Here is a 13,743-nt window from a genome sequence, read left to right as displayed (position 1 = left end):
TAACATATGTAAAGCCCATAACATAGTGCTCACTACATGCCTATAATACGTATCTACTATGATGATGATTTAGGTATGTGGGCATTGGAAAAAGGGTTAATTATCTAAATAAAGGAAGTCTTGACATTCATTCCATTCCATGCATGGTTATTATGTGCCCCCTAAATGTCACTGTATTAGGTGATGAGCACATGAGAGTGGACAAGGCCTTCATCCTCACAGAGCCTGAAGCCTTGTAAGTGAATTCTGACTAAGGAGTGAGCTCCTAGTACTAGTCCACTCTGAAAAGCAAAACAAATAAAGGGAGAAAAGAAACAGGAGAGGGAATGAGCTCACACACATAGGACTTCTCCAAAGAGACAAATATCCACTAGTGATGATAACTCCATGCCCACAGGGACACCTTTTTGCTAAATATCTGAAATGGTTTTTGAGGCTTCTTTCTCTCCCAGGGAGAACCAGAACAACAGGAAAAGCACGGTCTGGCATCCTCTTTGTTCCTGCATCCAATTCCAGGAGGCAAACCACAGCGGTGCACACAGACCCAGAAATATGAGCACATAAATCTACTTCATGTAACAGGAACTCTCAGGTTGGAGGTGAGAGATGACCGTCTCAGCCATTTGTGGGAACTAAAGAAATTGGTTTCCATACTGGCAGCTTCAGTTCTGCAATCAGAGCTAAAGGTTAGCCCCATTGCCTTGGGGAAGAGAGGACGGCATGCAGCTGGGGTCAAATGCAATCTGACATTTGCTTGTCCAAGAATCTCAGGTTTCTTGCATCCTCTGAAAGGCCAACTCTGGGAAAGACAGCAGAGTGTGGCAGTAAGAGCTTGAGGCTGGGTGGTAGGAGCCATCACCCACCTTGGTGAGTCACAAAACCCCCCTCTGGGGATACAAAGGCCCATACACACCATGGACTGGCTGCTCCTACCTGGGGGGACCAAGGGTATTGTCCACATACATTTGAAGGGTTGCTACAGAATTCAACCTGACTTATTAGGCAGTGGGGTGCTGTTGGACCAAGTGGCTATAAAGGCCCCTCCTACCTCAAGAGTCCTCAATTCTCAAAACTGGCCACAAATCTGAGACTCTCCTTTTGCCATGCTTTGCAGTAGGGATGCCTGGGTAAGCTTCCTAACCAGATGGGAACCAGTGGGCTATAGTTTTCCAATTCTCTATCCAGCTCTTTGGTTCTGAGCTGAGCCAACCACACTGCCCCTTCTTCTATTTGGCCAAAGTGTGGGTTCCAGGTGCCTCCACAGATGACTGAGGACCCTCCAACACCATAAATGCAGCTCACTTTCCCTGGGGAACTTGTCCTCGGGCTTAACACTTTGCCAATTCCAGGCAGCTCTCACGCATTGGGTAAAGGTGGTCAGAGGCACTCTGACACCACCTAGTGGTAGCCTGCAGCTGTATACCCTGCACCTGTCAGAGTCCGTGTGGATGGGCGGTTTATTTGGCTGAGAAATAATAAATCTGTGGATTTATTGCCTTCTTAACCAAAGAAAAATCTTTGAGGTTTTTGGACTACAGAAAAGAAGCTAACCTGGAAAATTTCACCAGGAAATTTTTTTAATCTTAATTAAACCTTTATTGCTTGGCTGGGGCATCAAGAAGAACCTGCCTGGAAGCCTTAGCCTACTAAAAATATAAAGGGTCCCAGGTAACAGGGCTTGGGATCCAGCTGGTATGCCACAGGAAGAAGTGGTGTTTCATTACAGACAAATCTTACCGACATCACAAAAATGGATTAATGAAGCTCCTTTCGAACTTTTTTCTCCTTGGGGGAAAAATGATACAAAAGACTTCGCCAGCCAAGCGAAGATACAGAACTTCTAGACTGCATTTGCAAGGTCATGGCAGGGATGAACCTGCCTTTTAGCCCTGAACTCCAAAAGGCTTTTCCTTCTTCTAAAAGGACACTAAAATTGTACTAGGTGGAGTTGCCATGTTCTGAAGCATATCTGATTTATTTTCTCTAGGATGACTTAGTGAAGGGTGTGTGGAATTTCTGAGGTGGGCCAGCCACACATCACAGCCTTGCATTCTGGGGTCTGAGAAACCTAGTGCCTCCCTTGTGGCTTATCCTTGACCCCACAGAGGTCTGGGAGACAGCCCCTAATTCTCTCCAAACAGAACTGGCTTCCACTTTTCTTCATCCCTATCTTAACACAGCCCCATCCATTCACTCACTCATTCATTCAACTCATTCCTTCTTTCCATCAACACTGTCTCTGTTCCAGGCTCAAAGGATCTGATCCTTGACCTGAGGGAGCACATGATCCAGCACTGGAGGCAGACTGGTGAGCGGACGAGTAGAGTCCAGTGTCAAGAGTGTTGAGATAAAGGGAGATAAAGGGCTAGTGGTACACAGAGATGAGGCCCTACCTTGGGTGGGGTGGGGCACAGAGGAGGAGGAGGAGGTGGTCCTTGAATGAGATAGTGTAAGGAGAAATGAGAGTATTTTGGGCTGTGGTTTAGTAGGTTCCTCCCCTTCCCCTTTGCTTCCAGCTTGGTTTGCTGGCATATCTAAAATTAGTTTAGTTCTTATTTAAAGATGTTGCTATATTGGACCTGTCTCCCCCCCCCCCCCCACCTCCAGTCTGACATCTGAAAAACCATTCCTGGCACCTATTATGTTTTTTTCCTCTGATTGAAGTTCTGACAGAAATGTGCCAATGGCATCATCTTTAAGTAATAACATCCCTTTCTGTCTACCCATCCTTCCTCCAAGCTTCTGATGTCAGGACTTTAGCCCTGACCGCTCACGTTAGACCTTTTAGAACCCTAAAATATAAATAATTACAAAAGACTGAGTATCTTTCATTACTTTATTTTTATATTTTTGACAAAGACTATCCCATCATGTCTCATGACCCTCTCTGCACCCTCTTTCCACCAAAAAGATGGACAGCACTATCTTTCTTTGTGGCCACAGAGTCTCCTCTGTAAAACGGGGGTGAACAACTCTTGTCTTGTACTGCCTTCCTCAACATATTCTATCACCATCAACTCCCTAGGGTGGAGACTCTGGGCTTCTCTGAATTTTCTCTTTTGTGGCCTCTTGTCCAGCCCAGACTCTTCAATGTAGTGTACCTGATTATAGAAGGTAGAACTTCCAGTCTACAACACGAAGTAGCCTCTTGCAAACCTAGTTTCCCTCCTCCAAAAGTGGACAGTTGGTTCGCTGAAAAGCAATTCTGTGCCTCACTTCTGCATCATTGAATGGGGTTATGTCCAATGCCAAAGAATGAGAACCAGGTAAAGGAGGCTTTGGTTACATGGAAACATAAGCACTATTCACCAGGATGACAAACACAAGTCAAAACTGCATCAAGTGAAAGAATCAAGTTGACTAAGTTATAGAAGAAACAGTCTAAGAAGGCAGACATGTTCCTAGATCTTTCCCAAATGATGGTAAGAAAAGCTGAAGAGGGGCACCTGGGTGGCTCAGTCGGTTGGGCGTCCGACTTCGGCTCAGGTCATGATCTCACAGTTAGTGAGTTTGAGTCCCGCATCAGGCTCTGTGCTGACAGCTCAGAGCCTGGAGCCTGTTTCAGATTCTGCGTCTCCTCTCTCTCAATCTCTCTCTGCCCCTCCCCCACTCACACTCTGTCTCTGTATCCCTCAAAAATAAATAAACCTTAAAAAATAAAAAAAAAATAAAAAAAAAAGAAAAGCTGAAGAAAAGATCTAATTCTGGATCAAAGGCTATGAATGGAGACTTGGCTCTCTTAATGGCTGTGGTAACTAGGGTGATTCTCCAATATCCACCCCACTTCCACCCCAGTAGGTAACAGCAATGTGTTTTGGGAAATGATACAGTTCAAGTGGTGGGTATGACTGGCCAACACATTTTCCCATATCCTTTGTGACCCAATTCCAGCCAATGAGACATGAAGAGAGAGCAGGTAAAGGTTTCTGGGAAAGTTCTTTGTTGCTCTTAAAAGAGAATAATGGGCAGTCATTGTCTCTTACCAGACATGAATGAGGAAGACAGGCAGCCCTCTCGCAAACTGAAGGAAACCTTACAGCGTGAGAATGAAGTCAACACTGTTGGCAACAGAATGGAGAGATGGAAGGAATCTGGTCCTTGTTGATGCTGTTCAGACTCCGGAACTGTGCTCCAAGTTACATGGGCTAATGAAAGTCCTCATTATTGAGTATGAGATGGGCTTTCCTTTGTATGCAGTTCACAGCAGCTGGCTGATAGTCACTGATCCTTTGTGAGAAGGGTGGTATAATGAAAAGATATTAAGGCAGCAGAAATTTATAGGACCTGGAGATGGCAGAACATGAGGGATGAGGGCAAAGGAACTGAGCTGCTCCCCCAGGTTATTGATGTAGTACAGCATTGTGACCAGCTCAAGTGGGGTTCAGACATGCTCAGATACCTTCTCTGTTCCCCTTCTTCCTGTCTCCTGAGTGTTTACATCTGTGGACATACATGAAGACTTTTTTTTTTTTTAAGTTTATTTATTTATTTTGGGAGAGAGAGAAAGACAGCTAGCGAGCTGGAGAGGGGCAGAGACAGAGGGAGAGAGAGAATCCCAAGCAGGTTCTGCACTGTCAGCGCAGAGCCTGACAAGGGACTCAAACTCATGAACGGTGAGATCATGACCTGAGCCGAAACGAAGAGTTGGACGCTTCACTGGCTGAACCACCCAGGTGTCCCAAGGTTTGTGTTTTATCACTACTGAAGGATGAGGCACTGGTCAGGGCAGGAAGAGGCAGGGAGGGAAAGATTGATGACACAGTGGCAGGATGTGCCAGTGCGGCCCTTTGGACTGGATTGGATACTTGGTGGTAAAGAAGCAAAGGTCAGAAGCACATGGGACCAGAGCTGTGGCCACAAGCAGAGCCACTTCTGGGTTCACTGATAGTAGAGTACAGTCTGGGGGTGGGTGGAAGGGTGGCTTTTCTTCCTCACCTGGCATGGAGCGCACACTGCATGGGTACCCTGTGGCCTTGTGGTTTCTGAAGTCCCTGAACTGGGCACAAGCATTTCCACAATGGATACTGTTGATGGCAGTGGACATGGATGAGAGGAAGCCAGGGGAGGAGGAAGGACACAAATTCCAGTGGTGACCACATACCTGACTGACTAGCTGCATGGAGCTTTGGTGTCTTGGAAACCACTGGCTCCAGGTGAGGCAGCAAGGAGGCTCACAGTCTCTCTAAATAAGCAAAAATGCACATGTAGCTCATTCCGGTGGTAATGGGTTGCGGAGGCCAGGCAGCTAGGTATAAGTACATGGATTGGAGCCATAGAAAATACATTTTGGGAAAAGACAGTTCAGTTTCAGGCTGAACTGGTTGTGGTTCCTCAGGCTGGACATGAGTGCTCTTAATGAAAGGGCTATTTTTAGCAATGACTTGTATGGGGACAAGTTTGTGACCAACTCAGAAGAATAGATTATTCCACAGATACTTGTTAGGATTCTGAGGTGTGTTTAGGATCCCTGTGAAGACATCCAGGAAGCAGTTGGATATAAGCCAGTAGTTTGAGAGAGAGAGATCTACACTAGAGACATGGCTTTGAAAGTATAAGTTGAGGGGTGCCTGGGTGGCTCAGTCGGCTGAGCGTCCGACTTCAGCTCAGGTCATGATCTCATGGTTTGTGAGTTGGAGTCCTGCATCAGGTTCTGTGCTGACAGCTCAAAGCCTGGAGCCTGCTTTGGATTCTGTGTCTCCCTCTCTCTCTGCTCCTCCCCCACTCATTCTCTGTCTCTCTCTCTTTCAAAAATAAATAAACAAAAAAAAAAAAAAAAAAGAAAGTACAAGTTGAAAAATGTTAAGTTATGGGACTGTATGGAAGTATCCAGTGTGTAGAATTAGTAGAGAGAGAATGACCAAAGACAGAAAATGAAGAGCTCCAACACTGAGGGGCCAAGTAGAGAAAAAACAATTTTTAAAAGGCTTAGAAGGAAGAGCCAGAGGGACAGGAAGAAAATCAGGAGCTGGCATAGCAGCTGACACAGGGAGGCTGTGATTCAAGAGGGAGGGGTGGCTGACAACTTCAAATGCTGGAAAGAAGATAGCATAAGGATCCCAGCAAAACATAGGCCGTCGATGACCCTGAGGAGAATAGTTGTCACAGCACAGATGAGGCTGAAGCTGGATTGAAGTAGTCTCAGGAATGATTGGGAGGGGAAAGGGGACATGGCAAGTGCAGATGAGGCTTTCAAGAAGTCTGGCCACAAAGAGGAAGAGAGAGAGGGTGGCAGCTAACAGGAGACCAGCAGTCAAGGGAGAATGAGAGACCCATGTGCATGCCGAGTCAGAGTGAGGATGCAACTGATGCAACCACGTTCAGGACAAGGTGGGAGGGGAAGGGAATCAGAGCTCAGAGATGAGACAGGCCCCAGAAGGAGGGGGGAGGACTGAGGGGGTGGGGTGCGGCCCCACTGGAACTGTTTCTACTTTCATAGCAGGAGCAGAGGAGGTCATCTGCTGGGGGCAACAGGGAATTTGAGGAAAATGGAAACAATCTGAAATAACCACTGGGGACCAGGAGTGGCAGCTAGCCAGGACCACAGAGGAACACTGTAGGGCAGAACCAAGAAAGAGAGACTAGAGACATTGAGTCTGAGGAGGTGCTATTATGGATCGAATGTCTGTGTCCCCCCCAAATTTTATGTTGAAGTCCTAACCCCTCAATGTATGGTATTTGAAGGTGGGGCCTCTGGGAGGTGCTTAGGCAAGGTCAGGGTGGGAATAATGCCCTTATAAGAAGAGGAAGAGACCAGAGCTCACACTCTCCCTTTACTCACATATAATGAGGAAAGGCCATATGAGGACAGAGAAAGAAGATGGCCATCTACAACCCAAAGAGTCCTCGCCGGCCCTGTTGGCACCTTGGTCACGGACTTCTATCTCCCAGAACTGTGAGAAAATAACATTTCTAACGTTTAAGCCACCCAGTCTATGGTCTTTTGTTATGGTAGCCTGAGCTGACTAAGGTGCCGATCTGGACAGATGTCTGATTTTCCTCCCTGAACCGTCAGCAGCCTGGGTATAGAAATGAAGAGAGTAGACAGTGGGTAGCTCTGTAGTCTGGGCTCTGCTAGGCAGATACGTAAGGACAAAGAAAGGGCTCTTAGGAAAGTCAGGGAGCTTGATGGAGATGGGGCTTTTCCCCACTGACTGTCTCCTGTACAGTCCCTGCTCCTTCTTCACAGGGCTTTCCTGGGCAAAAGGGAAAGTGGACTTAAAAGCACCCCAACAAGTTAAAGGTATCTGAGAGTGTAGCCTCGCAAGGCACGTTAACCACAGTCACAACTGTGATGTTATAAAGGGATAGGTGACAAACAGAAGCCCAATATTGCGAGCCTGAGTCAGGAGCCAAGAGATGAAGCTCTATTTCAGACTCTGTTGCTGTGTGACTGTGGGCAACACACGGGTGTCCCAGGGCATCCAGGGCGTACTGGACTCTGGACTCTGGAATATTAGAATATTTAGAATAGATGCTTTCTAAGGTCTTTTTCAACTCTAACATTTTCAGATTCTGGGTAATATAATAGCATTGAAATATTGCTAAGTTCAAAAGAAGTGAATGGTGGGGCAGCTGGGTCACTAGGCACTTTCCTGCTGGGGTCCCTGAGATCTCTTCATTTCCTACAGACAAGATTCACATCTCTATATAGCACTTCCTGTAGCAGTGTTAAGAAAGAGACAACAAGTACAAAATGGAGTCACCTTTGCTAAGCCCCACATCAGCAAACTGAAACTTAATACTTAGCCTAATTGTAGCTTCAGCCTCTCCCAGGAATGTAACCTTTAACCAGTCAACCTGGAATTACCTGGACCGGTAATCTTCCTGACAGACACCCCCCTCGCACCACCCCCCCATCCCCTGAAGGAAGGTGGCCTTGCCCGAAACAATCCACTCTTTCCTAGAATAACTTCCTTGCCCTGACTCCTGCCTATACAAGTCTTTCATTTTACACAGCTCCTCAGACCTCCTTTCTATCTGCTAGATGGGATGGCACTTGATTTGTGAATTGTTGAATAAAGCCACTTAGATCTTCAAATCTACTCAGCTGAATTTTGTTTTTTTAACCGTAGAAAGAGGTGTTTTTGATGAGACTTACGTCAAACCTTTTTGAAGGCTGACCTGAACTGTAGGTAGTGTTATTTTGCAGCGTTTCAGAAAGGGCCAGGTTGGAAATTTTGGGGAAACCCCAGGAAATGCAGCAAGAGCCAAGAAGCCTTGTGAAGAGAGGCCTGTCCCCTCTGCAGTATGCTTTTGTTTCTCTTCCTCTTCCTCTGGCTTCTGCTCTGTGCCTGCTCTTCCTTCCTCTGGGAAGCCCTCTGGCTGCCAATGGAGCGCCTCACTGAGAGCTCCAGCAGCTAGGCAAATCCCTCCCAAGCCGCTTCCTATTTACCCAACAGGAGCGGCTTTCCAGGGCACACCTGGAGGCTCAAATCAAATCAAGAGCCTCCCTGCCTTGCGGGCACTTCATTTGTATTCTCCCTAATCAGAAGAAACCCTGCAGAGGCCTAATTCAGGAGCCAGTGGAATGAGAAAGCAGAACTCCTGCCCTCTCTGGTGCATGGGAGGGAGTGGCACACGCCGTGTACAGTGTGCCCATAGGCTGCATGTGTGGAAATTGCCCCGAACCAGAATCCTTGGAGGCTTTCCCGGTTCTTTCCCCACCTTCTGACTGTAAACTTGAAAAAAAGGGACTAACACTGGCTCCGGCTGGGTGAGAAAGGAGTACCTGATGATAAGGGAGCAGAAGGCAAACAAGCAAGGCCCACCCCCGCCCCCAGATGGGATATGTGTGACATTCCTCAGGTACTCCTGGCTGCCCAAGAACAAAGGAAAGGAAAGAAAACAAATGGTTAGCTGATAAGAGATCACAGTCATACAGTACCTGGGTCTCCATCGGTTTACAAATGTCTTAGTAAATTACAAGAAAAAGGCAATCTTATCTATAGCCTAATCTCCAGAAACCTACAGACTCAGTTTCCTGAAGCCCCTAATATCACCCTCCCCTCCACAGTGATGTGGGGAACAAAGTCAAGAAGGAAATGGCAGGTGAAATTAAATTTCCTTATAACCTGCAGCTCATTGACAAATACTTGAGGCAAATACAGAGTATAACATTTCTCTAGGAACCCCCTTCCCTCCTAATGTTAATGCCTTACTAGGGGGAAAACAACCTTAGCTTGACAATAGCAAAGCCCCAGGCATCTTATGAGTCTTCTTTAGCATATCAAAGTACTTCTGGAGGCCTCCCTTTTGTCTTTACCTCCCCCAGCTCCATAGTATATAACCAGTCTCTCCTGAGGGTCCATAGCAGCTCTTTCTGCCTCCTGGTCCTGTCCCACTGCTTTAATAAAATCACCTTTTTGCACCAAAGACGTCTTCAAGAATTCTTTCTTGGCTGTCAGCTCCAAACCCCCACCAGCATTCCAAAACCTCATCATTGGGAAAGACTGGGACCTGTTATCAGGCTGCACTCCTACTTTTGGCCACCAGACTGTAGTGATATGCATGATGACCAGGGAAGGACCTAGTTTACAGGCCCCAGTGAAAATGCATGGCTCTTTGTTCAATAACTATTAATTTCAAGGCTGCAGCAGTAAAACATTAAACTAAAGATAGGGCCTTTGCAACTGCACAGGTCACATGAGAATGAGGCTGGCCCTGGCTGGGGCTTGTGGACCTGGAGATCCAGGAGAAGCCAGCCCTGCCATCAGATGGGTGCTGATAGTGCTCGAGATTAGTGTGTCACCACTGATAGGCATCCCTTGGCCATCTCCCACCTGCTTGCCTGTCTTTTCCCCCAGTGTCCTGCTGACTGTATGCACAATACTTAGAGAAAATTATATTTTCAGAGAAAGCCACTAGGGTACAGTTTTTGCAAAAGGTGCATGGTTTCACAATTGTTAGGAAATTTCTCTCGGGAAGTGGGAGAGCCTCTCTGGGAAACAAGCACAGAAAATCCAAGGTCTGCAAATTTAACTTTAGCTAAGCCCTCTCACTTACTTCTAAAATAACCCAGCAACCTTTCATTTTTATATTCAAAGCAGCCAGCATGTTCCAAAATATGTACAGACACCTGAGAAAGAAGAGTGGCCCAGAAGTGGCTCCCAAGGTCCTGGTCGATGTTTAAAATCCTGTATCTGAGAACAACAGGGTGGGGCTGGGAAAAGTCTGACCTGCCCTGAGACCCCAGGACCTGTTGTTCCTACCCTTCAGGTTCCCCCAGGTAAAAGGAAAAGTTAATTGGGGAACAAAGGCATTCAATCTGCTTTGAATCTAACCACTCCTTTGTTTTTTGTTTTGTTTTTTTTTTAATTTTGTTTTTTTTTTTTAATGTTTATTTATTTTTGAGACAGAGAGAGACAGAGCATGAACGGGGGAGGGTCAGAGAGAGAAGGAGACACAGAATCTGAAACAGGCTCCAGGCTCTGAGCTGTCAGCACAGAGCCTGACGCGGGGCTCGAACCCATGAACCGTGAGATCATGACCTGAGCCGAAGTCGGACGCTTAACCGACTGAGCCACCCAGGCGCCCCTAACCACTCCTTTGAATCAAGGACTAGCATATCCTGCAAGTCCTCCCAGAAAAGGGAGGAGGAAAGTCCACAAAGCTCCTAGCTAAATGGTGCTACATTCCCTTACACACTCACATGTTACTGCACGCAGAATGCTTTCTTCCCAGCCTCTTCCCTGGTGAGAGTTGGCTGACAGAGGAGAGCAAGTCCAAGTCCACCCACTATGGGCTCTGTGACCTTGGGCCAGTCCCTAATCCTTATGGGTCTCCTGATTCCCAAGTGTACAGAGAGGAGGTTGGATGGGCCACTAAGGAGCAATTCAGTCCTGAAACAATTTTATGAATGTCTGAGTCCCAAGTAAATGTCATATTAGAGGTTGTCTAGCAGCGACAGATATTTTCTGTACCTAAAACATTTTTCTGTGGAAGCAATGCCTGAGGAGAAAAAGAGCTCAGGTGGCAGATGTGAACCTGGGGTCTCTAATCTCTGTGCTGCTTCATTGGAGGTACCCATGGATTATGGGGGTTATGCAAAACAGACTTCTTAGCTACTCAACAGCCCCAGCACCTACCCTTCTCTTTGGTAATCTTCGTCCAGATTTGACAGGAGCTGAGAGCCCGCCGTGGAGAGGTCGACTGCAGCCAGGGGCAGATCACGATAGGCAAAGTTCACCAGCTGCACGGGAGCAATGCTCTTGGTTTCTTCGTCTACTTGTTGGGAGATGATCTCAACTTCAGAAATTCCTCCTTCTATGGCAGGCCTGAGTTGGGGAGAAGGGCGACAGTCAACCCTTAAGAACAAAATAATTTTTCTACTCTCCAAGGAAAGGAGGAGGAGATGCATCAGAATGTATGCTGTGCTGGTGGAGAGTGGGGAAGCTTGAGGTCACCATTCTTACACACTGGCCACCTAAGGGACTGGACTGAAGCCCCATTCTCCTCTACCAGTTGGGGAACAGTGGAAGAATGGAAAGAGGAATTGCTCAGATCTAAAAATATGAGCTATGGAGGCAGGAGCCTTATCTATCAATGGGGCTAAAGACCCAGATGGAAATTCTGCCAACCAGAAAAACCAGGGCTTAGACCTTTAGGATTTTTGGTCCCTAGAGTTTATATCGGAGTAATATATTCTTGTAAACTGTCTCCTGGGTTTCTGTGTACAAGTCCTTTGAAATGTTTCTACCATCTATACCACAATAGAGAAGAGAGGTTTCTGTTCATGACTGGATGTACTGCTGGTGGTCGTGGAGCCCAGCTGGAGAGACAGAGTGAGCCTTGGACAGTGAGGACAGCAGGAACCAGCTGTCACTGGGTGCCACTCCCTTCTTACTTGAACTGGTCCTACTACTCTCTCCTTTTAAGGTTGAGAGTAGGAAATGGAGGCCACTTGATCAAACATCTGTGGAGTTATCGGTCTCCTATGTCATTGTCAGGCTAGGGCACTGCAAATAACTGAACTCTGGCATTACAGGGCTTCTCATCCAGGAGCAGTATCTCCTCCCAACCTACCAGGAGATTTCTGGCAACTTGTGGAAATTTTGGCTGCCACACTGACCACAGGAGGTCACTACTGACATAAGTAGGAGTGGACATTACACATCCTCTGCCCAAACACCAAGAGACACCCTGTGGAGAGATGCTGGGCTGGATCATTTTGCTTTAACTTCCTGGGGTGCCATCTTTGCTCCCCCAACACTCTCCTGACCCCATCTTATCCTGTAGAATCTGAGGGGCTGGGTCTTATGCCTCGGGCCAAATAATGAAGGTCAGAAAGAAAAATGGTGTGGATGGAGAGGAATAAAAATTAAATATTTGGGGAAACACTGAGAGGTCAGTTTGAATACTGAAGTGGCAGCCAGTCTTGGCAGCTGTGCCTGGGCTCTGGTGCCCCATCTCTAATGCTGACTTCCATTGGGCTTCTCTACAGCCTCAGTTTCTCCAACTGAAACACACAGGTGAAACAGAGGCTCCTTAAGGGCCATTCTTTCTTATGCTACAGTCTGATATGGATATGAAATATGGGGCACCAAGTGGGGGGAGGAGCTCTGCAGGGACAAGTTCCTACATTTGGGTGGGGGACTCTAAATTCTAGACTTTTCTTTTCCAACCATCACTGAAATCTAGCCAGTAATACACAGTGGCAGTTATCCAGGAAGTTTAGAGCTGAATTTGCCTATTGCTCATTTGATTGAATCATCCAGATAATTGAGGAAATAGTGGGATTTTTATTTGAATGCCCCAGGTTGGCAGCCTAAACTACCTGGATTCACCAAGTAATTTCCAATGCCCCAATTCTCTTTGGTAGGCATTATTTAAACCTTTGCTTTTTCCTACCTGTCAAGCACAGATAATAGTACTCATCACTGTATGACATTTACAAAATGACTCAAGATCTTTAGACAGAACAGTCATAGGATAGGAGGCTTCTGTGTTTCTCAACAACTGAAATACAAGTGGTGGGTGTTTAGTGGGGGAATCCTGGCTCCTCCAGGTATTTCCAAAAAAGTAGATGCTGAGTTGGGGTGCCTGGGTGGCTCAGTCAGTTAAGCGTCTGACTTTGGCTCAGGTCATGATCTCACAGCTTGTGAGTTTGAGCCCCACACTGGGCTCTGTGCTGACAGCTTGGAGCCTGGAGCCTGCTTCAGATTCTGTCTCCCTATCTCTCTCTGCCCCTCCCCCGCTCACACTCTCAAAAAATAAACATTAAAATTTTTTTTTTGAAAAGTAGATGCTGGGTTGAATTTGTTGTTTTCTCTTGGACTACTCAAGGAAACTACGGGTGGCGTAATTGAACAGACAGAACTTTTTGATTAATGGGATGTTCATTGAGGGCTGGGGTGAGTTTCTGAGACTAACAGGATGTGGCTCTGAGAAGCAGGGAACAGGGTACTACTGCCTTTCTTGTTCTCTGTTACCCTCCTGCCAGTGGCCATAGCAGCCAGCACCATCTCTGGTCATGTGGTCATCTCAACAGGAGGAAACAAGGCCTCCCTTGGTAGGACTGAGGGTCCCACAGTTCATAGCCTGGGTATTGATACAAACCTCTGGTCCTGAATATGAAGAACAGCATGATGGACAACATGTATTAATGGCCCCATTCTTCACCCCTCCCTTTGCCATGTGACTCCATAGAACTACTCCCATCAGAAAGAAGAGTGTGTTTTTCCACCCTTGATTCTGTTTTTTTTTTTTTTTTAATTTTTAAAAATACTTATTTATTTTTGAGAGGGA

At 46.6% G+C, this 13,743-nt stretch overlaps 1 protein-coding gene across 2 annotated transcripts in view; it reads right to left on the bottom strand.

Annotated features, from left to right (window-relative positions):
* Nucleotides 1-13,743, bottom strand: part of TMEM266 (transmembrane protein 266) — a 125,809-nt gene that overhangs the window by 58,923 nt on the left and 53,143 nt on the right. For both annotated transcript variants that reach the window (XM_058736941.1, XM_058736940.1), the window contains exon 3: nucleotides 11,085-11,273. In XM_058736941.1, the coding sequence (XP_058592924.1) occupies nucleotides 11,085-11,273 (189 nt within the window). The remainder of the gene's footprint in view (nucleotides 1-11,084; nucleotides 11,274-13,743) is intronic.

The sequence above is a fragment of the Neofelis nebulosa genome, chromosome 7 (assembly GCF_028018385.1).
Source record: "Neofelis nebulosa isolate mNeoNeb1 chromosome 7, mNeoNeb1.pri, whole genome shotgun sequence".
Classification (NCBI taxonomy): Eukaryota; Metazoa; Chordata; class Mammalia; order Carnivora; family Felidae; genus Neofelis; species Neofelis nebulosa.
This window is presented reverse-complemented; position numbering and strand designations above follow the sequence as displayed.